Source organism: Rhea americana, unplaced genomic scaffold, assembly GCF_003343005.1.
Source record: "Rhea americana isolate MKP2758 unplaced genomic scaffold, rheAme1 scaffold_488, whole genome shotgun sequence".
Lineage (NCBI taxonomy): Eukaryota > Metazoa > Chordata > Aves > Rheiformes > Rheidae > Rhea > Rhea americana.
In genome coordinates this window covers 33095-59584 of record NW_028186632.1, presented here as the reverse complement: position 1 = coordinate 59584, position 26490 = coordinate 33095, and the positions used below count along the sequence as shown (strand labels likewise).

The 26490-nt window shown below is 46.6% G+C and overlaps 1 protein-coding gene across 11 annotated transcripts in view; it reads left to right on the top strand.

Annotated features, from left to right (window-relative positions):
• Positions 1–26490, top strand: part of BRD4 (bromodomain containing 4) — a 72047-nt gene that overhangs the window by 15355 nt on the left and 30202 nt on the right. For 9 of the 11 annotated variants that reach the window (XM_085317048.1, XM_085317041.1, XM_085317043.1 and 6 more), the window contains exons 2-4: positions 9686–9779; positions 23776–24094; positions 26214–26351. In XM_085317048.1, coding sequence (XP_085173174.1) covers positions 23810–24094; positions 26214–26351 — 423 coding nt within the window. In that variant the 5' untranslated portion in view covers positions 9686–9779; positions 23776–23809. Of the gene's footprint in view, positions 1–9685; positions 9780–21457; positions 21575–23775; positions 24095–26213; positions 26352–26490 lie in introns of all 11 variants that reach the window. The other 2 variants (XM_085317045.1, XM_085317047.1) reach the window with 1 other exon arrangement.

Below are 26490 nucleotides of genomic sequence, written 5' to 3'. Positions count from 1 at the left end.
TGGAAATATGAATGGCTCCCAGGTGAGGAAATGGTAGTGATTTCTTTAAGGGAAAGAAAAGGTGAATAGGCAGTGACTTCCTAGGGTCCTCACTTTTTTTGGAATAATAAGCAGTTTGTTAAAACCTTCTCGTAATAGAAAAATATTTTTCATAAGGTTGTAGAATTCCTCCATTTGTAGGAGGGGAGGGGGAAAAACATACAGGTTAAAGTTGCACTTGTGGAAAAATTTATCAGAGGCAACCTGGCTGAATGTCCCGGAGCATGACTTAGAAGTGCGGAGGATGTATTTTTAAAGGGTCACTAATGTTTTGGAGATGACATACTGGACAGACAGTTGGTATGACAGTGTCCTATCCCCTCAGTCTTCCTTGTCTGGATGTTTGGAAGATCAAACATTGCCTAGTTTGGGCTGCGGAGAGATTTTTGTGGTTAAACCTAAAGCTTTGGAACCTGAGCTGAAACCTTGAGGATGTTCTTGGATGTTTTCAGCGCAGTTCTCGGGGCCTTAACCATCCAACTTCAGCAATACTGAATTGTCTGCTCAAAAGATGCTTTAACTGGGGCTTTGGCCCCATTTACAAGGTAATTCAGAATGAAATGAGTAGCTCATTAAAGTGAGAATCAACTGGAGCGTTTTGTCTTCTTGGAACACTGCATATCCAGAACGACGTGTTTTTCTGCACTTTGCTGGAGAAAGCTTATTGTAACACCAACAGCTGGTGACAGAGTTGCCAAGGAAGTTGTCTGCCAGGTGAGTTTGGGTTACCTGTTACCCTGCCAGTTTTCAAAATCCTTTGCTTGATGTGTGAGGAAGGACTCTTTGGACGATGTTAGCTATCTGCAGGCCCAGCTCTTCGGTAACGGCTTCCTCGGGGCACGCTGACCCTGAAGTCTATCATCAGGTTTTCTTCTCCACAGAGTTGCTCTGTGGGAATAGAATCRTGTTTTCCATATTGCTTCACTCGACTTGTCTAGGCATTAGTCATACTGCCAGCTCTGGAGCCTCTTGGTGCAGGAAACATCTTCCTTGTCGCTCTGGATAACTGTTCCAGTTAACATTGACTGCTCTGTTCCGTGCTCTTGAACTAATTTTTATACAGATTTATAAATATATAGTGGTTTTCTACTCGGAAGTCCCGTGCGAGTTGTCRGTTAACAGGGTAAAAGCGCTCTCTTCGGACTGCAGCCTTGCTCTGAAGATAACTTTTTGGTCTTGGGTAAGTGAGCTGACAAAAGGAAGGGGGAGAAAGTCCCCCTTTTCTAACGGCTCCCTATCAGACTTGTTCTAATAACAAAACTAGCAGCTGCTAGTACTCTAAGCTCTCTTATTTTCAGGTCTTTCAAGGCTGYCTCTGCAATTAAGATAACTGCAAATTTCTGGCATCTTTTAGACTGTGAGTCTCCGATCTAACCAAGCATTTGTGTATGAAACGACTTTTCTGGTTTTGACACCTGCTGGGAAGAGTATGTGTCTTTGGTCTTCCTTGCACTCTTTTGTTTGGGAGCTAGTTTTAACTTCCTAATCCGTGAAAAGTGATGATCGTGTTACAGAAATCATCAGGCAGGGCACTTCAGATGCACGGCAATGGAGCTTACCAAGCTTGATGCTGGTAAGTTGTTTCGGAAGTGCCAAGYGACCGTATACAAGATAAAATGGGCGGTTTGGGGGAATGCTTCAGGAATCCAGTTGCTCTTGGATAGCTTTTGAGACACGGTTGCCATAGACTGAGCTGGCTGCAGCTGACTGTCTTGTGTAAGTACACTTAAAATGTGAACACCTGCGGAAACCTCAGTGCGCTGAGCTGCTCAGAGGTCCCCAAGGCTTGAGGTTTTAAGATTCACRGGCTTCATTTTGTGCTTGCTTTGTCTGCTTGCTCGTCAGACTTGGAAATTTTCTGTGCTGTGCCTACTGGTGACTTTTCTTTTGCAGTTGAGGTTGGTACTTTCCAGATTTGAGCCCTGGGGTATGAGTTGGGGTGGCTGCGAGGGGCTATTGATGACATTTTTCCGACTTTGGACTGTTAGCTGGGGAGATCTTTGTGGTGTTTAAAAGAATCCGAATGCCCTTTACAAGGTTGTATAGGATCTTTGCTCCAAAGAATAAATTAGGTTTCATACTCCTGAAACCTTGGTCCAATACCTGCAGCTGTGCTGCATTTTGTGTAATAAAACTTCTCTTGTAAAGGCAGCTGCTTAAGTGGGGATGCTTTGGATGTTAAAGGCGCAGAATGACAGGCTTCCTAATGTGACTTAGGCAGCGGAAATACGATTGGCGGGGCTTGGCGATGCTTTGCTCGAATGTGAATTTACCTGCAAAGCACAGAAGAAATTACGCAAGGCTGAAAACATGAGTAATAGCTGGAGAAAAGTGGGAGATGCTTTGAAACCGAGAAGCCCTGTATTTTATGTGAAAGGCGTTTCTCATTTTAAGCAAAATTATTAGCTTCGTATATTGGGCTTGTGTTGTGTGGAATAGCTGATACCTTTATTTGCCTTGTGTGGCTTAGGCCTCATAAGCTGCATATATGACCAAAATGTTGATTTTAGGGCTGATTGGAGAATGAGATAATTGCAGCAAGAGTTATAACCTCACCTTTGACTCCAGTTTGGTAAAATCACTGAGGAGTCTCAGCTGCGTACTCCGCTCCTGTTCTCTTCAGTTGCTTCCAGAATCGGTGATTTCCTTCTTTTAATATCATCGAGGCTGTTCTCGGAAAAGCGAGCCAGTTTGACAGGCTGTCACGGAGCGGTTGTGTTTGTCCCCAGTTCATGTTCGGCTGTGTTGGAACAGCTGCACAGCTGTTTTTTTTTCACCTAGATATTATCTTGCTTTAAAACTGGAACGACTGTTTTGCAGAGGTGTTGTTAGGTGCTCCTTTAGAGACCGCTGTAGCAAATTGCAGTGTTTACTCTTAATAAATACAAAGTCGGGCTGTGCGGTGCTTACGGCTGGCGCTGGAGTATTACCTTGACTGCAATGAGTTTGTGGCAGATATCAAAGTATTACGCAGGTCTCTGAGCTCCAGCCTCGGAGAACAAAAATGTGACAGGCATCAAGTACGATGCAAATTGCCTTTACTTGAGTATAGTTTTTGGGCAGGCACTCATTTGATTACCTTTAAATACTTTATTAYGTGTGAGTGACTTGATAAAAGTTCAGCGAATGGTGGAGAACATCTGAGATCAGTCCGGGCGCAGGAAAAACTGGTGCAGTATCCAAGATGCTGGTAACTCCCCAGGGTTTATACAGTGCAAGGATGATTATTTTCTGCTCCTTTGATAGTATTAGACAGAACTTTATCCACGGCTTCAGCCTAAAACCAGATTGCCTKCATCGCCCTTTGTAAACACTATGCATTTGCTTGCTTCAAGCCAGTAGCRTAGTGCGGACTTGGACGCTGCAGTCGATCCCCAAAGTGTATTTTTGGGCTTGTGCACAGCTGTGTAACGTGGCCGCGCTCCGGCCTGTACGGACTTGAACGCCTATGCGGAAACTCAGAGCCCCGGATGAATCACGCGCTAAAAGCGCCGCCTCCTTTCCACTGCCTGCARAACCGTGAGAATAGTCGTCGTGGATGACGGTGGCTACGCTTTCAATCCCAAATCCTTCCCGCTCCCTTTTACGTCATTTTTTTTTCTGTTTGATGTTTACAGGTTTTATAAAAGCAGCCTTATCTTTCCGTTCACTTTTATGGAAGCTGTGTAATCAGATGGTGCGTGCATACGCTCGTGTTTTTATCGGCGCAGCCACTGTTTTGAGTGCAGCACWGCTTGGTCACGGGATAAAAAGGGAGCCTGGAGTGCTGCATTGAGCAAGAGCATGGTTTTACTTTCCCCAAAGGCAGCCTTCTCAGGCGGTCAGGATCCATGACCAACAAAGCTCTGCAAATGAACAGTCTTGTACGAAAGCATTCAAATTTGCTTCCTCGATGGGACTTGATATGCGCCTTTCCTTTGGGGACTTGAGTAAGGCCCTCACATCCAGCTCCAGTTGCTCACTGATCCKCATTTGAATGTCAAATTCAAAACTTGGGGCACTGAAGTCAGCGAACCAGTCTGAATATAAAGCATGGACACAGCTATTAAGGGGGAAAACTGCTAGGGTGCAAGAGGTCGGGAAGCCTTAATTAGTAGGTAAGTTTTCCTGGAGCATCTGAAACTGTTGCCTCTATAGCGAGAGGCCTAACTAAATTAATTCACTTTTGGAGCGCCAAGATACCCCAGTGTTGTCAGTGCGGATGCTGAGCCCCAGCGTGGACTTTGTATAGCGCGCGGTTGCAAACAGAAAATCAATACAGAAGAGTTACACATTTATATGTATGTATATATATAAAAACACGTTTATCCTRTACTGTGATTCTCTGGATAAACATCACGTTCCACAACTTGAATTCAGTGGTTTTGTGTATTACGGCAAAGCTATGTGGACCCCATCTTGCCCCATCTTTGCAGGAAAACAGTGCTTGTGGTTTGTCAGTGGCTTGGATTGGTAAAATCCGAATATGGGATGGGGAAAACACTGGGCCTTGTGACTGTTCTCAGCTAAATTGTCTTTTTGTACGGGAGCTAGACGGCTCCTGAGGAGCGCGGCCTTCATTCACTCGAACGGCCTTCTTTCAGATAAGTTTCTCTAGACAAAATAAAACTTTCTCTGGCCAAATGTCTGCTGTTTTGTGTTGATTGGGGCTGGTGCAGAGCCTAGCTGGCCTTGTAAATTGAGCCAGCGAGGATCTGCTGTCCTGCTAAGGCAAGAATTTGAAGCCTCAGATATCTGTGGCAAAATGAGCCGTTAAGCCTGGCTGTGACCTCTTCTCAGATAGTGTTCTGCCATTTAAATGTAGGAGAAGCTTGGAAGAAGAGAGGTCATTAATCTCTGTGCTGGTGGTGATACACTGGCTCTAAGATGTTGTCTTGTTTGAGGGTCTGCTGCTCTGATAGTTTTCTTGAAGGCAAAAATTTTCCTCGTTACGCAACTTAGCCGCGTAGGACACAGTGTACAGCTCTGGAAGCGAAGAAAAAAATGCAGGAACGTCTGAACAGGGAACCTCCAAAGTTGACCCACGCGGTAGAAGGCAGAGCAAGCCCAGGCAGGACTCCTTTCGTAGCAGCATGCTCTAAGGATGGAAACGAGAGCTTGGGAAAGACCCGGAGAAGGACCTGAGCTACGTGACCTTGTCTTGGCTGCTGTGCTCTGCAGATCTAAAGCGAAGGGAGCTGCGAGCCTTCACAGCTTCCTTTTTTTGAGATCCTATTAATCTGAGATATTTGCAGAGATTTTGCTTTCCTATGAGAATTTGAAGCTGGTTTTTTTTGTTGTTGTTGTTGTTTTTCTCCTGTTGTAGGAGAATGTAGGTAGACCCTGGATGGCAGCAGTAGCTGAGCCTCGAGTAGCGCTTTGCAGGCGAGGGGTAGCATCTAAGCAAAGCAATTCAGTCCCAGCTCTGCTGGCATTGTGTTGTCTGCGTCCAGTGCACCAGTGACCGCTGGTCTCAAACTCGGTGTAGATGATGGTGCTGAGATGCCAGCTGCAAGTATTAGCAGCCTCCTAGTTGTTACTACAGCTGCAAGTGCATTGCTGGAGAATTGAGAGGAAGCTAACAAAGGGCTGCAAGAGTGAGAGGTGAATTTGAGTGTAAAACACAAAGCTTGAAATAGTGGTAAAAGCATTTCTTGTTCCATAAAGCCGTTAGACTTAAGATTAACGTTAACCTTATCAGGCTTRTGTACACGTGTAGGATATAAAGTCCTGTATGGTTGATTGTGGGGATTAAATGCATTCAGATTTTTCCTGTGTCTTACTTAAGAGTGTCAAGAATGTCCTCAACTACTTTGACATGCGATGTCTGTCTTTATTCTTGCAGAGATTAGAGGACGTGGTGCGCCATGCTGTAGGTTGAGTAGTTGGGTGAGGAGAGGAACTGCAACCTAAAAGTCTGAGGTGCTTTCAGGATGGATGTTTTCATCTCCGCTTAGTGAACATAGGCATGTATTTCCCTAATGCCTGAAGAGTGGGTATTCATCACAGTTTTCAGCCACATTGAGAGCGAAGGGTGGCGTTTTGCGATCGCTTCGACTGAGCCGAGTCCGGCTGCCACATTTAATTCGGTTGGCTTAAAGGTATTGCAAAATCCCCGGCAAAGAAAAGCAGCAGGGGATGTGGGGACAGATAGGAAGCGTGACTGCAGAAAGCCGGTTTCCTTAGGAACTTCAACTCTAAAGATCCCCAAAACACTATTTATGTAGATTTAGTAGGGAGGGAGTGACTCTGCTTTCCTGTATGAGTTGCTGTTGAGCAAAGCATGCTACCATCTGGTGCGTTTCAGCAGGAAAATGCATTTGGTGATATTTAGTATACAAATGCCTCTTTCTGAAAAGCAAATGAATGACCCTTTTGGTGCAGGAGGTTTTGTGGTACCCTAAATTTGGCCCTTTAATATCAGAAAGGGCCTTAAAAAGGTTTTTTTTGTGAAAACTGTGTTGTAATCGAACAGCAGTRAAATGAAAATGACAGCCTTTTCCTTCTTAGCGCATCTTTTGAAGGTGTTTCGATTGCTTCTTGTCGATCTTTGCTCTTTTCCAGTTCGTGAACTTCTGCCTTTTCTGTTTTTCAGAAGGATCGGGTACTTTTTGCAGGTTTTTCTGAGATTGCTGTTCAAGGGTCAGTAGCTCCCATAGCATCGAAAGTTAAAAATCACTATGTTGTGTGAAAGTGCCTGTTATATTCTAATTCTCAGACATCCCTGTTAATGCAGAGTTAATGTATTTCTTTTAGTTGTTACCTGAAGCTTTTAATTTCTCAGTTGTAGTGGTTAAAGTTTCACCATTCGTGTGGATTATTCTTCTGACAAGCTAAACTAGCAATGCGTACTCTTTACTACTAAGGTCAGTAAAGAAGGGAAGCCCTTACGCACAGTTTTACTGTTAATCTGTGTAGCTTGCTTTTGAATGATAGATTTAACTCCTTTATTACAAGCTGGTTGTTCTAGCTCTAATGCGACCCTTTTTGTAATGCAGCTCTGTCCTGTCTTTTCGCACGTCGTATGAATTGTTTGTTAGTAGTTGCAGTGGTTTTTTGATCTTAGGCTTTCTTAATACAATAATATTTTATGGTTTGTTTTGTTTCTGTTTATTTAGTGGCAACYCTCATGCCCTATACACTTGTTCGAGTCCTGACTTGTACGTGCACATTAATCACAGCTGGGACATTTTTCCCTGAGTTAGTGATTGCCAGCTTGTGAACAGTACCTGTTMGTTCCGATTTTTTCCTGACAAAAAGATAGCAGAGACTGATAATGGGCCTTCTAAATCACAGATTTCTATCTTGTTTCTTGTACTTGCAGAGCCTTAKACGTGGGTGTTTTTTCCTCGTGTCTGGAGTTAATAATCTGTCCCTACTGGGGAACATGGTCTACCTTCTGCGCATTCAGTGGCTCTTAAAGGAATGCGTTTTTAAGCAAATGGCCTCTTCCTCTAAGCAGGCAGTTACTGCACTGTTTGGTCTTGAGGGACCAAAGAGATGAAGAAAACGCTCTTCCTGCACGTGTTAGAGGCTTTCTCTCATGTGAGTCAGCAGAACTGCTTTTGAAAAAAAAAAAAAAAAAAAAAGACATGAGGTTAAATCCGTGTTTTACATTATCGGTTAAGCAAAATGTGATTAGTGATATATTTGTAGCATTCATGGAGCAGATCTGTTGATGGAGATGCTTGTGAAACATTAATGCTGACAGATTAGACTTGCTTTTCAGGTTTTTACTCTACTGAGGAAGCCAAAGTGGCTGGAACAGACCACGAGTGACAGTGAACGTAGGTAGACACGTAACACAAGTGTTTTAAACTTTCAGAGGCTTTATCTCCAGGTTCAGTCTCCGACAAGCAGTAAAGTTGTATATTTAGTGAGCTTATTTAGTGTTCCCTTAATGTACGTGGGCGCAATTTCACTGTGCTTGTTCCCGCCACTGTTGCGCTTTGTCTTCGCGCTGACTTGATGTCCGTCTTCCCCAGGTGGCCCGGTTCAGGAAGCCGCCCCAGCGGAAAGGTGCGCGACGTTTGCTCGCAGCACTGCAGGCCTAGACCAGTTTAACTTCGGGGAAACTGCACTTAATTGTTCCTAAAACGCCAATTAAAAGCTGGCGGTAATTGCCGTGTTGTGACGAGGCCTTGAGCAACCCGTTGCGACTTTGAAGCAAGTTCTGCTTGGAGCGTGAGGTTAGACTGGAGACCTCCAGACATCTCTTTTGACCTAAATTATTTTTTGCCGGGAGGAGGGCGAGTCTGGCTTTTGTGTGACTCGGGTGTGTACAGGGCAATTAGTTTTCCTTACCTGCTTACCGGGGGTAAGCCTAAAATTAGCTGGGGCAGTTAAGCACGTCATTCCTTTACCCAGCCACTTGTTTATGWGTTGTTGTGTGGCAGATTACCTTCAAGTTGGAAAAACAAGGCTGCATCTCCTATATACTTCCCAGTAAAGTAAAACTAAGATTTTTGTCATTGGTAAGCAATAAAGAAATAGCATAATCTGCTTATCGCCTTTAATGTGAAGCGAGCTGATCCTAGATGTGGCAGGTAGAGGATGCTTGGCTGGCAGATGCATTGCAGCACGCGCTTCTAAGCCTCGCTGTGCTTGGAGACAGGTTAGAAGATGATCTTGGGGTACGTTCATTAAACTACTGAACCGTCGCTTCGGGCCTCTGAATTGGGCAAGCTTGTGGGCCACTGTTGTCYGTGGGGAGGATGATCGGAGACAAGGAAACCACGTAACCGGCCCGTGCCCRTCATTCTCCAAAGCCACAAAGTGGCCTTAGTTAATACTTCACTCCTGTCACCCTCTGGGGAATTTCGCTCGTGGAAGTGGTGGTAACAAGAACCTTTTTCACACCATGAGCTGTCGTCTTACTAGAGATTGTCTCTACAATAGGAACTTAATCCTGTTTATGCTTTTTTWAGGTAACTTCTTATGAAAAGATCAAAGAAGCGTGTTGGAGTGGTTGCTTCCCCGTGTTGGGGCTGCAGATTAGTTGTAGACTTCTCRCAAGCCGCTAGCCCAGGCTTTAGCGTTGAGATGTCTGAAGTTGAGCAGTGAGCCAGCGTGTTGAGTTAAGCCCAAGCCTCGTAACTGGCTTAAACTTTCATGGTTGCGGACAAGTCAAATGAGTCACTCTCCGGAGGCGCCTTGATGTCGGCTGCTTTATTTATCAGTGAGGCTGGAGACGCTGCTCAGGTGAATCCCAGCCCTTAAGCGAGGCTTAGCTCAACTGCAGGTTCGTCTTTTTTTGTTTGGAGGAAAGCATACTGTGATTGAACTGTGCTAGCTGGAGTATGGGAAAGAGAGGGGCATTAGACTGCTTAACTTGAGTGTGGTTCCCCTTCTCGGGATATTTAAGCTTCCAAGGGTGAAGGCTTTGAGTTGAAKGTCTAAGTTGTTGGCTTGCAAAATGGAGCCCGTGGGGTTTCTTAAACRTGTCCAGATCGATGCTGCAATGTCTTTTCCATAATTTCCCCGTTTTCCACGTTGTMGCGAATGCACTGCTGTGGCCAATCTGACTCAATACGTGCTTTGTTTCTTTAAACAAAATCTAGAAGAAAACGAGTGAAAGATTAAAGCCTGAAAAGAGCAACTTAACCAATCCTGGTGGAGTTTTTTTGGGATATAATTCTTATATAATGTGCATTTCTTTTCCTTACAGATATTTCTTTCGATAGTAGCTTCGAAAATGAAGGTCAGAGGGCTCAGCTGGTGAAGACGTACAGAACGCCTCAAAGGGTCAACTCTGATTTAAGGTAACTGTCGTAGCAAGTTTTAACGCTGTGTAGATAAGAACATGATGTGCGGGGTGGCAAGGTGCGGTGTCGCCTGCGTTTGAAGGCCTACCGCCGTGCCTGTTACCAATAAGGCAGTCTTTTTCTGGGGGAGCGACCAAAAAAACCTGATACTGGTGGCAGCAGCAAAGCAAGGCTACTAAAACTGCAGCTGTGTGTAAGCAGTGCTGTTTGCCCTCTCTTCTTGAGAGCTTTTCTAGGGTGAGTAAATGCTGGGCAGGCTATAGCTGCTGTGTACCTGTACTGGAAGTGTTTGTAGTTACATATGTGCAGGCGTGACTGGAGACTAGATTACGTGAACACAACTGAAACTTCAGCTCGTCACGAGGAATCGGTGTCTGACTTGGAGCAGGAGCCACGCTGACGCTCGATCCAACGTTTCTGTGCCAGCGCTTTATTAGATGCAAAACTTAAACCTGTCTTGCCAAAGGGAGCTGGTTCCCACAGGGAGAATAAGCCTGCAGAAGAAACGGTAGCGAACAGCCGAGCTGAGAGCCACATCAGTGAGATGCTTCAGAAATGTGACTTTTGCAGTCATTCAGAATTGCCTGCATCTTGGCCTATTTTTGTGATGTTTAAGAATATCCGACTGGAGTTTACCTGAAACTCATTTGCTTCCTTATATGTATATATACAACTTTATTTACATGTCTTTCATACCTCTCTGGCAATGCATTGAACATGTCTGGGTGGTCTGAGGGCTGCTGCTGAGTTTGAAATGGCCCTTCTGTGGGTTTTGGAAGTCTGYTGCTTCCGTCTCAGAAGTCCGTCTGACACTGCTGTGCTCAGCTGTCCTCTCTGGAGAGTTTGTATTCTGATGAGGTGGAGCTCAGGCAAATAGGACTTTTTGGGTGCTTTTTGGTGTCTTTTCTGTTTGAAAAAGGTTTTCCTTCTGGTAGCTTGGGCATAAAATGCCCATGTATACAGGTGGTGGTCTTTYGTGACTTCACTCTAAAAGTACTTGGTTGGCTTTGCAGCCCCTGAATGTTTTGACARAGCTGAAGTGGGAGGAATATGCTTGTTGAAAGACTTCTGTGGTTACAGACACAGCCCAAACACTATTATGGTGCGTGCGTCTCCCCCCACCCCCAAAATCTCTTGTGGAAAGCTCCAYGTTTTAAATATGCATGCCAGCCTTTCTAGGAAAAGCCTGTCCTTGGAGGGCTTTTTTGCTTGGTGGACAGTAAGAGGCAAAAAAGGGGGGTGGGGAATCCTTTGTCTCTGCACAGAAATGAAAAGAGCGGCTCTTAAGTATTTGACTGGCGTAGGGAGTGGGCACCAAATCTTTCTTGCTTTCAACATGCTTTTCTATAAGGATTGAAATAGCTTAACACTTGAGTCATATCTGTAAGATGCTTAACAAATTTGGCGCTGTAGTTAAAGATGAGAGCGAGATGGTTTTGAAAACAGTCAACTTTTCTGAGTTGTGTCGTCACTAACACTTCGATTCTGCGGCAGTCTTCTCCATCTGTCCTCTTGTGTCTGGTGCTCTAGGGGTTGATGGGATTGAGTTTAGAAAAATGATTTGCATGGAAAGGCTGGTGCTGCTGCTGGCAGCGCTGTTGTGGATGCCACTGTTTGTCTTGAAATAAACCTCTGGGGGAAACATTCAGAAGTGTCTTCCAAACATGTTAACTGTCAAGATAACTGGCAGCCGGCCAACTTGGACCTTTCTCGTGGGCCAACTTGGACCTTTCTCATGGACCGGCTAGTGATACGTATTGACGTGCAAATTCTTACCCTTTGGCACAGTTGCTTGGTGGTAATGAGAGCTGGTGGCCTGAAGCAGTTGTGGGTAGGTGCTTCCAGGTGAAGACACAAGGTTCAAAACTTCCAGGAGGCATCAAGCTAGGCAGATGGTGGACTTGACATCGTGGTTTGGGCAGTTGGAGGTGCATAGTAGAACGGCRGTGGTAGAATTTTTTTCTTAAAAACTCAAATGTCTAAAATCTGGGGCTGTTGATGGACAGAAGACAGATGATTTGGTGGTGCTGAGGACATCTCAGCTCTTTCCACTGAGTGGAGACAAGTGAAGACTTCAGTGCACTGGATTTTTATCCCTTAAGTCTAGTTTTGCATTTGATACCCCAGGGTGAATTATTCAGTTTATATACTCTAGCACAGTCACTTCTCACAAATGTTTTCAGTTTCTGGGATCATTCATTTTCAGCAGAAATGGATCCTGTCCAGAGAATTACCTTGGTAACTAAATGTGGGTGCAAAGCGGATCTGTTTTAGTTGTAAACTTAAAATATGTAACTGCACTGAGCCAGGAAAAAAGCTGATAAAATATTCGCTGAGAATTTTTTGTAGCGTGGCTCAAAAACTGCCTTAAAACTGTGAGGCTGAACCAAATGGGAGCTGCTTTTTTGGAACACTTCTACTTGGCTCAAACAGGAGTCTCCGAAAGAAAAACAGCACTAACGGCACGCAGCCTCCAATCCTGCCTTGGTGAGAAGGATGGTGGTAGGAATTGCAAAAAGAGCCTTGAGGGGGAAGGTCTCAATTATGAGCCATCATCCTAATTATCTAGGGCTTTCTCTCTTTCTCTCTCTCTTTCWATTTCTAAGAAGTGTCAAGTAACAGCTAATGAGCTAGCTTATCAGGCCACTTGAGTCCTGTTTGAATATCTACAGTAAATTGATGTTTCTGTGGATTGAGTATCTATGTTCTTATAAATCTTTCTCTGGCTGTCTATTGCTACTTAATACATTGTTCAGTATAATTTTGCTAGTTCAATAAAAGCCCGTGAACTGTGCAGGCTTTCAAACGCGGTGAAAGCTTTACAACATGGACTGCGTAAGCTCTTGGTGGCAGGGACCGTTCTTTGGTGTTAAGCACAGCAGGGGTTTTTGTGGCACAAAAGAAGCGAGAGTTCATGGGTGTTTAAGCTCTGGTTATATTTGATGTGTGACTTGTGATTTCACTTTACTGTTACCTTTTTTTTTCCTTTGAGTTATGGAGCCTAGAAATAGGGGAAAATATACAAAATCTGGTGCGCTCAAAGAAATAGTAGGGACAACAAGCTTGAACAAAGATTTTTCTCGGTGTTCTTAGCAGTCAGGCTGGCTGCTGTTGTGTCCTCATTCTAGGAAGGAAGGAGAAATCCCATCCTTTGGGACRAAAGAATAGATAAAACTCTTCTAGCCTAGGAAGCTGCTGCATTCAGGGCCCAGARCGGACAGAGTAATTACGCAGTTCAACATCTGCCTGCAAAGGTTTTGCTGGACRCGAGTAGCCCGCATCTCCCGGAGCACGAGTGAGCCAACGGAGCTGAGATAAGCAGGAAGTGCTTGAATAACATCCATGAGTCTGGAGCTGCCCGAGAGAACTGCGCAGGTAGCCGCCGAGGTCAGCTTCCCCGTAAGCATGTGAGCGAGGATTAAGGTTTCTAATAACAGCCCGTTGCGGTATGACCATTGGATTTGTTCCAGACAATGCAGTCTGGCTGGTGGCACGGATGCTGTTCTCACCAGCTGCCTAAATCGGTCAGATGGAAAAGTAATCCTATTTGTGCTTCCCCACTGACACAGATTGCGTAATTGAAAAAGGGGCAGATCGGCCGCGAATTGGAATTAACTGCTAGCGTTTTTTTTTTCTCGTTAGGAGTTCAGTCCCACCTCAGTTGTAAAACATGAGGTGTTACAAGGGATAACAAATGTCCCCCCCCCCAAGCTGGCTCTAAAAGAAGGTCTGGTGGACTCATTTTTGGATGAGATAGTAAAGACATCCTGGGATGTGGGCTGCAAAGAGCTGAATAAAGCTGTGCTGTGGTGTAGGGCTTGCAAATTCTATTCCTCTGAGTTTAAATAAACTAAGTAGTATTTTCTGGGCTGGAAATCATTTCCRTCGCTGGGAACTACACTGTCAGGTCAGGTAGGCATAAAGTAATAGAGACTGCAGACCTGAGAACTTAGTAGTGTAGTGAGGACTCTGCAGGAGAGCTAGTGCTTGCTTCCAGCTGCTAAATATCGTGGGCATTTGTGAGCTGACATTACTGCAGTGCCTGCAGTTGCTCTACTTGCCAAAGGGAGGTTACATAAGAGCCCGAAAAGGCGCTCGTGCTGCGAATGAGTCTGAACCTTTGAGCCAGGGCACGGTGTGAAATGTCCCGTTTCTTGCAAGGATTACTGCTAAACGGTGGCCCTGAATGGGGACAGCTTTCCAGCTCTGCATGTAGGGCACGTGCAGGGTGATCACTAGCCCCAGCAAAAGGGGTCCATGACTGGTAGGTCTCTTGACAGCCTAACGTGGGACTGTCACTTTTCTGCATCTTACACGGTAGTTAGAGATCTTCTAGCTTTTAAATATTCCGTATCGTAGTGTGAAATTCCAGTGCCATCTTCATTAAAGCATCTACATTAAACGCATTTCAAGAACGGATGCCTCTGATGTTGTGACGGCTCTTTTCGTAAGCAGATGCTCGGGCCCGGTTACTGGGGAAAGAGGAGCGACCTGGTTTGGCCAGAAGGAACGCCAACTGGGAGACGAAAGCAGCTGAAGGCAAGAGTAAAGCTTATATGTTAATAGTCATTTAAAAGGCGACAGCTCTTTCTGTGCAGTAATAAGTAGAGGGAGATACCAGGAATGGGATTTCATTCTCTACCTATGTGCAGGCGTCTGCCTGCGCCAGTCACCTGCAGCTTCTGTTTTCAGGTGAATCACGCTGAAAAGAGCTGCTGTCTCATCTCTTTAGATGTAGCTGTTTCCTTCAGGGTAAAATGCTCTTTTAAGTCCTGTCTGTGCCTGAGTTCAATTCAGGTGGAGAATGCTGCAGTTTCCACTGAGGCACTGTAGAACCCAGTGTGGATTAATCTTTGTCATAGATGTTTCTGAAGCGTCTGGCTCTGCGTATCGGTATGTAACAGGAAGAAAAGGAGGAGGACGTGTTCTGCACCTATACCCAGGAATTTGGAAATCTTAGCTCTGCCTCCGACAGTCCCAACTTGTGAATCAACTGGCTTAACTCAGCGGCACGTAAAATGGATATAACGCCTCCTGGCCTCCTTTAAAATCCACAACACTTGCTGCAGAAGTGTTCTTGAAGCTCCCTCCTTTAAAAATGACTTGCACGTTGTCTAATTACAACTGTTCAGCTGGTATGGTATAAATTTCTTCTAACAGTAGCCTCCGTGTGGATAAAACACAATTTTTTTTTAYACTTCCATAATCCCAGTGCGTGTTGTCACATCACTGGAGTTGTGCTAAAGTGCTTYTGTGCTATCGTTAGAGCCAGCAACGCAGCTTGCTTCGGTTGCAAAAACCGAGGCTGAAGTTTAGTCCAGCTCATTTCCAGGTTATCCGGCAGAAACGGAGTCTGCCAGCGCTGTGCGAATCGCGCTGTTTTCGTGAAAACAGTTGCCGCGAGGCGGCTGGCTTTCGAAAGCTTCGACTGTCTTTTCGGTTCTGYGCTATGCTTAAGTTGTGTAATTACGAATAAACTGTCTAAAGTAGCTGTGGCATGATGTAACTAAACATGGTTAGACATCTGTCGCGGTCCCGCTTACCCTGGCTCGTGCGTGAGCTTTTTTCCTTCTTCCAAGCTGCCCTCGACGGTGCGTAGGGAGGGTTTTTTCCCCCTCCTGTGGTCTGTCCGCCAGGCAGCAGAGCAGGGGGATGGCTCAGGCCTGGAGAGAGAGCCAACCGCTGCGCAAAAACTGTTTGTCGGTGCAAGTAGCGGACGCGCCGCGTGCCGCCTTGCAGAGTCGGCGCTCATCTGCCTTCACCCRGCTGAGTCACTGCGTTAACCCCTCAGTTACGCGTACAGCCGTCCCGTGAACGTTGCAGAACGAGATCGAGCTCGGTGCTCCTGCGTTTTTTTTTTTTTTTTCCTTCCCCTCCCTTTTCGACTGAGCTTAACGATGGGTGGAAGCTGCTTCCTTTTCTCTTTGGTCCCTATCTAATAAAATAAGTCTTTGAAGGTTGTGGTTCTTCCACCTGGCCTCGTGCGAGTCATTTCTTGYGGCTTGTACAGCCAAACTGAAACAGGACTTGGAAAACAGCCAGACGTACCATCAGCTCCTCTGCGGGGAGATAGAGCTGCTGCTTTGGGGGCAGTGTCCCCATTTTGCACTCAAGGTGCTGTCGATCCTTAGCATTCCTGGAGGGAAGAGGACTGGAGCTATTTCTTCTTTTAATCTTTTCATCCTGTTTAATAAAACCRAAAGTAGCCTGCAAGGACTGAGGGGGGAGAGAAGCTAGCCGACCTAATTCTGCCGCATCAGAAGCGCGGGGAGCCTCTCAAAACACAGTGCTCCACCTTCTAGCCTTGGTCTCATTTCATAACAGACTTGCGTATCGATCCGGACTTGTTCCGGCACGCGGCTGACCTGTGGCTGAGCTTCTCACCGTGCTTTGCTGCCTCGGCCGAGCTCTATCGAACAGGGAGCCGGCAGCTCTTGCAACCACTTCGCTCCAAAGCCATCCAGTTTCCTTTCATACCTCTCCTCTTTCCGCTTGGGTTTTACCGCTGAGCCGAGCGCTTGTCAGTACATACGCGCACACCGACAGCACCTTAGCTTCAACTGATTGATCCCGGCTGCTGTGATACTGTTTCTGGGGAGAGGGGGGAAATAAATAAATAAAAAATAAAATAAACCTGATAAAGGTTGTCCTTTTCTCTTTTGGATCCTTATGCTGAAGCTACACAGCTTGTTTAATAACGTGTTTATGCAGGTGTGCAAGTGGTCCCGGCGCTTGATCCTGTTTCTCCAAGGSGCTGTTCCCCTACTTTAAAGAGATGCCAATTATCCCTGTTAAAGTATTATGCAGACTCCCAGGTGAAACAGGCTCTTAACCCTGTGGGAGGCACAAACCAGACCTAACCCATCTCTGTCAATGTTTTATTAGGCCTCTTTATAACGCGGGCTCGGGTTTTGTCTTTATGGCCATCCAGTCCRGCAGGAGCTGCTGTTTATTTTTTATTATTTTTATTTTTTTATTGTCCGTTCAACTGCGAGGCTCCTCAGCCTGCCTGCTCRTAAACAGGCGCTTTGCAAAGTCACCGTCTCTCCTTGTTTCGTTGTCCGAGCGCCAGCCGTAAAGCTGCCTTTCTCGATCGTAGGCGGCTTTTCAGCTCTGGGGACAACGGGCGAGTCGATGCACCCTTGGGTGCCCATGAATGCAACGTGTTATGGGTACTGGGACTGTTAGCTGGCTGCAGTCGGCGTTCTCAGCTTTTAAATTTTAGAAGTGGGAGCCCGAATCTGCTGCCCACGTGAATTTGAGGTGAGAAGTTTCCCCTCGGCTCCGTTTATTGTCTCCTCTTTGAAATATGGCTTTGGAAACGGAAGGGGCCGCTAGGTAGGAGAGGTAGGACGCCCGTTGAAACAGATAACAGGTAACCAAACGGGTCCTGGAGCAAGCGATGCCGTTGGGTCCCTTCCTGCGTTTGATGAGCCGTACGTACAGGAATAAAACCAACGCTCATCAGCGTGGGAAACGGAAACAAATAGCGCTTTTGGGGCGCTTCCCGGATGAAACTTTGGGGGCTGGCGTTGATTCATTGGAAGAGTGTTTGGGCAGAGAGCAGCACGGGCTCTCTCTTAGGGTTGCGGTGGCATCGCRCGTCTCAGGTTGGGCGAAGCTGCTGCCCATCAAAGAGCGCTTTACTGGAAATGTTGAATACGGAACGGGCCGAAACAACGCTGATTAGGTCGTAAGGTTCAGGAATACAGAAGTCAGGACGCGTTGGGTTTGCGCTGAGCCGTTAAAGCTGTCTCCTCTCCCTTCTCTTCTGCGTATACAAGGTTTTGGGTGGTTGGTGCTCTTCTCCTGTCTCGGCAGGATCGAAATTAGGAGAATGCTGGCCACTGGGAATCTGATARTTCGATCTTTTCAACTGTTGCTGCTACAGCCTCTTTGTGGAGGTATTTGCATATAATATATCTTCTGCCCTTATCTTCTGTTAACTTGTGGGCTGTTTTACATGTTCGCTCCTCTCATTTTCATTTTGCGCCTTTATGCAATACYGTTTCAGGGCGTACACGTGCCTTTAGCGAAGACCTTGGATTCTGGGGGGTGGCTTTGCAAGCTAAGAGTTTTAAATATTAGCGTAATTCTAGCAGTTCCCTTCTAGGTCTGCTCCTGAAGGAAACCCACAGCTTTTTTGCTAGCAAACACCTTTTTCCCGCTCGTTCCGAGCGCCGAGGCTCGCCGTAAAGGGGCGCAAACTTAGCTCTAAGACGCGCCGCTCTCCTCGGCGCTCTGCTCGGGGCTGGCCGGGTGAATCAGCACTTTCGGGTGAGTCACGCTGCCAGTCACGTGCGGTTCCAGGGTTACGGCCGGGGACGACTGTGCAGAACAAAGCGCTGCAGGAGGAGGAAACGCAGCCTGGAACAGGAGGCCGACGCGCTTTGAGCGGGAGCGGGTTAGCGCCCTTGTGCCGCCTTCGCTCGCCAATGGCTTCTCGGGAGCCGCTAACCTGAGCTATCCCTGCTGAGATCCGCCCCGAGTTGTCCTTGCAGTTACTGGATATTGTGATAATTCCCAAAGACCTGAGATGCCTCTCGGGGGAAAACACACCATCATCGTTTTGCTGTTTACACGTGGGCTTCCAAAACCTCGTCTATCTTCTAAAAGCACATTGCTATTTTCCTGAATTTAGAGCTTAAGCACTTAGATGGATCCTGTGCTGCCAACGTTATCTGAATCCAACCACCTGCGTGATAAAAATAAATTGTTTTCATCTGTGCTTCCTCCTCAGGTGCCTAGCGCGGGTGGCAGTGTTGTGAGGGAAGCCTTGGGGTAGCCGCAGGGCTGGGGTAATCATGTCGATCTGCTTAACTTCCTGTTTCCCTCTGCTCGTCTGCAGCCCGTGCTTCGACTCGCTGCCTTTCTCCTGAACGCAGAGCGTAGGCTGCGCCGTGCTTTCGCATCCTCTGGAGCGGTGTGTTCCCAGAATAGCCCTTCCCCGGGCGTAGCGGCGTTATAGCTGAAAATAAAGTAAAATYTGTTTTCTGCTTCGGTGACTTGCCTTTCGGGAGCCGTTGGGTGGACAAACGCCCTGAAATGAACCCGTCTAAAGGAACCCGCAAGGTCACTTTGTTGCTTTAAAAAAGCCCCATGCAAACGAGCATTGTAAAGTTTAATTTATTGCTGCTTTGTTCAGGCTGCGACTGGAGAAGAGAAGCGCTTGGGGTGGCTCGTTCAGGATGTGGCTCAGCTCGTCYGAGAAACCAGTCATTCCTGCACGTGCTCTGCAGAAGAGCAAAGGCCTCCTCGAGGGCCCTCCTGATATTCCCGCATCCCGCGTTAGCGTGTGCTTTGCCGTCTTTGGGCCGTCACGTGCGTTAAGATCTCGGACTCTCTTCGTAGTTGGTCGCTCCTTTAAAGCGAAGTCCAGGTAGCATCTTCTCCAGGTTTTYTCCTGCTGTTAGATGAGGACGTCTCTCATAAGGTGAAACCTTCCYGAGTTTCCTCTTCTGCGGGGTCCTGCTCCGCTCACGCTCTTGGTACCACTGCCAGATCTGCCCTTCCATTYGTGGCCTGAGCTTTGGTCCAAAACATCTTCCCTTTTCAAACAACCAGCCCAAAGCAACCAGTGCGCGTGCACAAATACAAAGCGATGCCTCAGAGAGGTCCTACGGTTCCCTTCCAACTTGCAAACGTTTCTTTTTCTTAATGTGTTTGCACTTGCTGCTGTCTCAAGCTGAATGTGCCTGACATCCCTCCTTCCTCACTGCGTTCTGTTGCTCTTAAACACCTCAGCAACTTCTATCTTGCTGACCTCCATCTTCAGGCTTCCTCCTCATTGCTGCTCTAGTGAGTTGGGTCTTCGGGTCTTCAAAGACTTAATTTTTCTCTGCAAACAGCAAGTTTGGTGTTTCTCTTCTTTTCTGACTTTGCTTGTGCCTCTCTGCTAGCAAAGCTACTGAATTCATTCTTTTGAGGATCCTCTGCGCCCTCTCCCCTCAGTCCAGCCTCCCTGTAGACCGTGATGCCTTTGATGCTCTTCCGAAGGCRTTTGATTCCTTCCTCCGCGTGGCTTGGCAGTACCCTCTGCCGGCTCCTGTGCTGCATTACAGCCCCGTCCCTTCCCGGCTTGAGAGATGCCGCAGCTGGCTTTGCGGGACAGCCCCTGTGCAGCTTGGTGGCTCTTCCCTGGGGGAAAAAGTTGGAGTTTTTATAACACGTAAGCGCGCAGGGAAGTGCAGCCTGCGTGAATTTGAGTTCTCCACCTTACTGCCTTGACATGCAACAGCAATGAAATGTGATCTTCCCTTCTTCAGGGAAATCGTTCTGGACCATTTATGGTAACCAGATAAATACAGAGAAAAGGAAGAGAAGCCATCTGGGATAGTTTTGCCCATTGGCATGATACAAGCCTTCCCAAAAGCAGCCATGCGAGGCTCGTAYGCCACGGCTGACCCAGTCCATCCCTTCATCAGACTTCATCTTTCCCATGAGGTTTCTTCCTGCTGTACTGGAGGTCCTTGAGATGTCTGTCACACGCTTGAATTATTTCCTCATCTAACGGTGCGCGTAAAGTCTTGGTGTTGCCTAATCACACTAATAAGGTAACCGTCTTCCCTGATTTTTCGTATTACTGTGAATAAACGTATGTTCTGCCGAACGAGAACATCCAACGTTGCAGTAAGTCGGCCTGCCTCTCACTAGTGAAGTTACCTAYGGTTTTGCGGTCACCAATGCTGATGGTGATAAGTTAGGAGAACACCTGCCTGTTTAGTAAAAATCTGGGTTTCCTTTTCCATACTGCAGCTGTTCTTTGCCATTTTGCTGCTGAGCCTTAACTGCTAAGGATACGGGGGTTTGCTAGACAGAATTTCATTAAGCTCCTCTAAATTTTTGTTTCGTGGCTGAGAATATATTTTTTATACCATTCATTGTTTTTTTCCCCTCTGAGAGATGAGAGGCAGGTCAAGGGCAGAGCAGCTGCTTAGCATCCAGGAATGTCCTGACCACGCAGAGCAACGCGGTCAGTTCTGTGATATCCGTGTTCCTCTGCTGAATTAATCTTCTCAAAGAAGAGCGGATGAGAGCGTCAAAGCATTCGTTATCGGTGAGGGAGCAGGAGAACGATGTAAATGGTTATATTTCCAGCTCRTCTGTTAAAAAAAGCTGGTAGTGCATTAGAGAGAGCTCCAGAACCCGAGGGACTGTTAGGATCCCTCCAAAGGAGCAAGACGACAGCGATACGTGTGTCAAAAAGGGAGACGGTTAGTGTCCGGGTGCAATATTCTACACCCTAGCTCGGTAGTTAGGATCTTAAGTGGAATGGGAAGCAATCAAAGCAATCGTGAAACATTTTCCCTTCGCTTTAAAGAATCCTTGGCTTCCTCTTACAGTTGGCTCTTGGAGAGCTATTGTAACAGGGAGCAAAAGGAAGACGGTCGCTCCTAGCCCTTGAGGTTCTGGATTGCGGGCAAGAGCTTTTCCGTAAAGGCGGAAAACGCCCACAAGAACCTTGGCTAACGGGGCCGGTTCCTCCTTTTTGTAGAGGTGTCTTGAGTTTGCAGCGACTTAATGTGCAACCGACCCCATTTCCTTGGACAGGGCCCGGAAGGTAGATGATTCAGGTAAATGGAAAAAATTTTTAAAAAGGGTAACTCTGGAGGTCGCCTTCATTTCTGATGCCTTCCGTTGATGCCTCAGATTAATTGCTTTGTTTGTTTCATCAGATACAGTATCTAAAGGCATTTGTGCCTGAAGCCACGGAAGATAGATGGACAAGCCAAGCAACTTCTGACTCTGCATCATTTTCTGGGGCAAAATTATATGGCAATGTATCCTACAAGGTAATGTAGCCCCTGCAGTGAGTAAAGAGGATTCCTTTTGCTTGGCCACCGGTTCAATAAGGACAGGTTGTCGCTCACGAGAAAGCAGCCCTCCTTTCACGTGCAAGCTTGAGATCTGACCTAGAGGGAGCAGCACAAGCTGGAAGCAAAATTTGAGGGATTTTTGCAGAGAGAAAATCCARATTGCATCCAAATCGTGTCATGTTTGAGCCAAAGCTCCTCTGAGAAGAGTTCACAGAGAACAGGCAGGTTAATTGGGGGAGGGAAAAAAGCAGGATGGAAGAAAACTAGGTGCAACATGAAAACTCTACACAAGGAGTTTTTTCAGGGGACAGCTCAGCTGAGCAAACAGCTCCACGAATACGATACTCATGTATCTACAGCTAAAAACTTCACAAAATATCGCAGGCGATGGAAGGAGAGTRCAGCCTGGGCCTACCGCAGCGACCTGCAGTCTGTGACCTAGCAGCAAATACATTCCCTGCGAGACACTTGAGCTTGCTCGAAACTCTGCGAGTTGAAATGCTAAAGTTATAAGGCCAGAGAACGAAATCCGATGTTCCCCTTAGCGTGTTACTTGGTCGGCTTCGTTCTCGGGCCGGTAAAGGCGATGGACCGCAGGTTTAAAGCAGGGGTTTGAGACTGGCCGTTGCTTTACAGAGCGCTGCTTGCTGGTGCCTCCGAAGCACATGAGGGACGTTGCAGGTAAAATCTCCCAGACGTGTTATCGCTCTTGCCGTTAGTCCCTTGCTGCGGTAACACGTAGAGACGACGTCTCCCTACCCGGAGGACGACCAGAGATACTGGGCTGCTATATGGGCGCAAGAAAAAAAACTCAGCCAGAGACTTCTAGTGAGCATATACTGATTTTACTTGGACAAAATATATGTGGACAGGTTGGCTGAGTTTGGTGCCTCAGCGCGGAGTGTTTTTTTCCAGGTCACAGAGGGCTGGCCAAGGAATGCTTTAAAAAATACAYATCTAGTTTCTAACCCAGCTGAGAAAGCACTTTTTATAGCCCCGTGAGTGAAGACACGTTAAAGAGCGAATGTTTTATTCCCCATTTTCCCTGAGCGTCACTTGAAATACGTGAACAATATTACTTAGTTTTGCACAAATTGTCTTCTATACCTAATAGCCGTATGCGTTAAAGCGYGTTAGATTTCTCAGCGTTGAATTAGACGGCTTAGTCGAGAATACAGATGGGCTCCGTGTACACGAGAAAGATCCCACCAGCTAAGCTAGAGCTAGAGATTTGCCACATAGGGGATCGGCCAGTTCACGAGGCCTGGTTGTGACTTCGTGGCAACTCGTTAGGCAGCTCTAGCTTAAGGAGATGCACGTGCTGCATGTCTTTGAAGTGCTACCTTACCTTCTCTACGTCATGAACTCTGTAGAAGCAGCAGAGAGCTGTTTTTTCCAACTTTCCGGTCTTCAGAAGGATCCTTATATCACATACCTAAAGCAGATAGTGTGAATTACCCCCCAGAGCGGGTCAGTCTGCTGTATAATGCAGCTGAAGCATGTTAGGAAAGCTTGAAAGTTCACCTACATGGAAGAACTCAGTGTTAAATTGGGGTTAGCCGACATGTTGTGGTGGGATGAGGAGATTGTCTTGCAATAGTGCAGGATTACTGATAAATTGAGAGGAGCGAAAAGACACTATCCTGCACCTTTCTAGCCAGAGCAATATAAAGAACTGAAGTTCGCTGACACTAACTTAATTTCTCTTAGTAGTGCAGGCGAACCGAACCCTCAGTGAGGCCTGGAGCCGAAGCAGCTTGTGCACCTGCAGAACGCTGGTGCAATTTTGCTGGTTTTATTTTCATTTGTGAGGTTGGGGATGTTCTTGAGAACGTAAAAGGAGACCGCGTCCATTTTGGAGCCCTCCTTGATGAGATTAGGCAAGGGCAGGGGTCAAAATGACGCTTGCTAAGGAGCTGCAAGAAAATACCGCTGTGTGTCTGGGAGGAGACAGCAGGTTTCCTCAGAGTATCCTTTATTACTTCCAGATCTAGAATAACGACACCGCTTGTTTGCTAGGCGCTCTCGGACAACAGAACGCTGTCGCTAAGCGTCCAGGGCACAAAGCCTAGGTGTCCGAGCAAGCCTCAGGAAGGCCTGCTGGTTTGTTTATAAACGATGCATCACCCTGAAAGCGTGTTTCAAAGTGACCTGTCTGTATTCCCCTTGTTTTGCAGGGTGTCTGGTGAGGAATGCAATGGGATCAATAGCATGTCTGCGGAGAGCGGCCCTGGGACGAGACTGAGAAATTTGCCGGTGATGGGGGATGGACTAGAAACTACCCAAATGTCTACGACGCAGTCGCAGGCCCAACCCCAGCAAGGCAGTACTGTAGGTGTTAACCCCCCTCCGCCGGAGACCTCCAACCCCAACAAGCCCAAGCGACAGACCAACCAGCTGCAGTATCTGCTCAAAGTGGTGCTCAAGACGCTATGGAAGCACCAGTTTGCGTGGCCTTTCCAGCAGCCCGTGGATGCTGTCAAGCTGAACCTCCCTGTAAGTAGAGATTGAGACGACAGGAACCAAAGGTTGAGGAACTGAGGTTTCTTGGCTCGCTCGTCGTGTAACGGTAGAAAAAAATGAAGCCTTTGGCGCTGGGTGTGCTTTCCTCCCTTCTGAAATCATAGCATCGGTCTTTGGAAAATAGAGATGAGGTGGAAATCTCAGTGGCTCAGGTAGTGTTTTGGCTAGTAGACTTTTGTGATCAAGAATCATCCTTTCTCAGCTAGGATATAAGTATAAATATACGAGAGTATAAAAGTATAAATATACAGGAGTATAAAATAGGAATAAATAAATATTTGGGGAGTCATTTAGTATGTGACTGTGAGACTACCACTACAGAGTGGTTTGTGCTGTCCCAATTGAGCACCAGAATTATTTAGGAGCAAATCTTCTGTCAACCAGGGCTCTGCCTTCCTGTTCCCCACAGCTCAGTGGGGAACAGTACCCTATATATAATCCGTTGCTCGATCTCCACTGCTCTGCCACAGTTGGCAGAGACTTTTGGGGAGACCAAAACACTTAATGGAGTTCCTGAGCACTCCGACAGCCGCCAGGCTGCCCGCGGCTCTGCTGCTCGTTGCCCTGTAAAGCTGCTAACAGCACTCAAGTCATATCGTAAGGGGAAACATTTGAGATTATTTTCCATAAAATTGACGTCAGCGCCTTCTGGTGCTGCGTGAATCTTGGCATCGCCGGCTGCCGGAGTCCCGCGTGCGAGGAGCTGGCTTTGGAAAGCGGTGGGGCGCATAGCCATGCGAGGGGTGCTCAGCGCTGCTGAGAGCCTCGCGTGCTGGAAGGGGAGCCGTGGAAGCTCTTCCTTTTCCTGAAGGCTGAGCCTTGCCCGTTTCCTCACTCCCCTGGCTGCATGATCAACAGGAGGAGCTTGAGGGAAGAGCCAAGAGCAAAACGTAAGGCAGCTAGCAAAAGTCAGTGTAATTTAGAGATAATTTATTATTGTAAACGATGGAAACATCTTTTCCGTTTTTGGAGCCTTAGAGCTACTACAAGAAGAGGAGGTTTGCTCCATTTCTTTCTCTTCCTTGAGATGCTGTCCCTCGAGAGTTATGGTTTTGCGTAATGTGTGTTTGCTTTATGGTAACGCCCTCTTTTTCTTGCCTGTTTTAAGATACCATAGTGCTTAAATATATAATCTATTACTTGAGCATTAGGCTGCGTAATTTCTTTGGAATAGCAACAACTTCATAGTTACATGTCGAGAGCACTGGTTCTATAGCAACGGCATTTCAGCCCCTTTTACTAAACGTTAATCCTAGAAATAGAAACATTTTCCTTTGTATTAGCAGGAAACATTTAATGGCCTGTAGTAAATCTCTCTCCCTGCTGCTCCTTGGGTTCCCGCATTAAATACGTGAACTGTTTGCTCTCTGTAGCAAAGGGTCATTCATTTCATAGGAGGTTTTTAGATGTTACCCAGTTCCGTTTCAAACCGAAAGGCCGGAATTAGGAATTTTCATGCCTTCATTTGCTGCGGGAGGAATTGGTTGGTAGAGTGAAGCTCTGGTGCTATGCACCAGCCAAACCTCTGGAAAGAAAATGCCCTTACTCTTCGCTTCCTTCTGGAGGCCGAGCGACAGGACATGAGGCAACGGGCACAGACTTGAAACCCACGAAGCTCCCCCTGAATATGAGGAAGAACTTTTTTACTGTGAGAGCGACAGAGCACTGGAACAGGTTGCCCAGAGAGGTTGGACGCTATCTTTCTAACATGCTCTAGGTGACCCTGCTTGAGCAGGGGGGTTGGACTAGATGATCTCCAGAGGTTCCTTCCTACCTCAACCATTCTGTGATTCTGTGAGGTGGTGAAAAAGGTGGGGAAGTGTTTTGTAGGGTTTGCCATAAGTTTAATTATAAACTGCAGCCGAGAGGCTGACGATGACTATGATGACAGGCACCCGGTTGAGGAGATACGGGGATTGTCGCAGCTGTATGTCTGCTAGGTTTGGAGAATGCATCCAGGTAAGTCCAGCGATGAGAATGAGGATGCCTGGTCTTTAAACTCTGCGCCTCCCTGTAAATATGTGTTGTGAGAGCTTGCTCTGCTGTTTTTTCTCGGTTCCACGCTCACCTTTACTTCTCTGCCCTTTTGCAGGATTATTATAAGATTATTAAAACTCCTATGGACATGGGAACAATAAAGAAGCGCTTGGAGAATAACTACTACTGGAATGCTCAAGAATGTATCCAGGACTTTAATACAATGTTTACAAATTGTTACATCTACAATAAGGTATGATAAGTTATTTAATCTGAGCTTTCTGAGGGAATCTACCGTCCTCATTGTGCCAGTTCAGAAATGAATGCGTTTCTTATTTTAACAGTCCTTAGAAGGAACAACACCAAGATTAGCCTCTTCAGAAAAACATTCA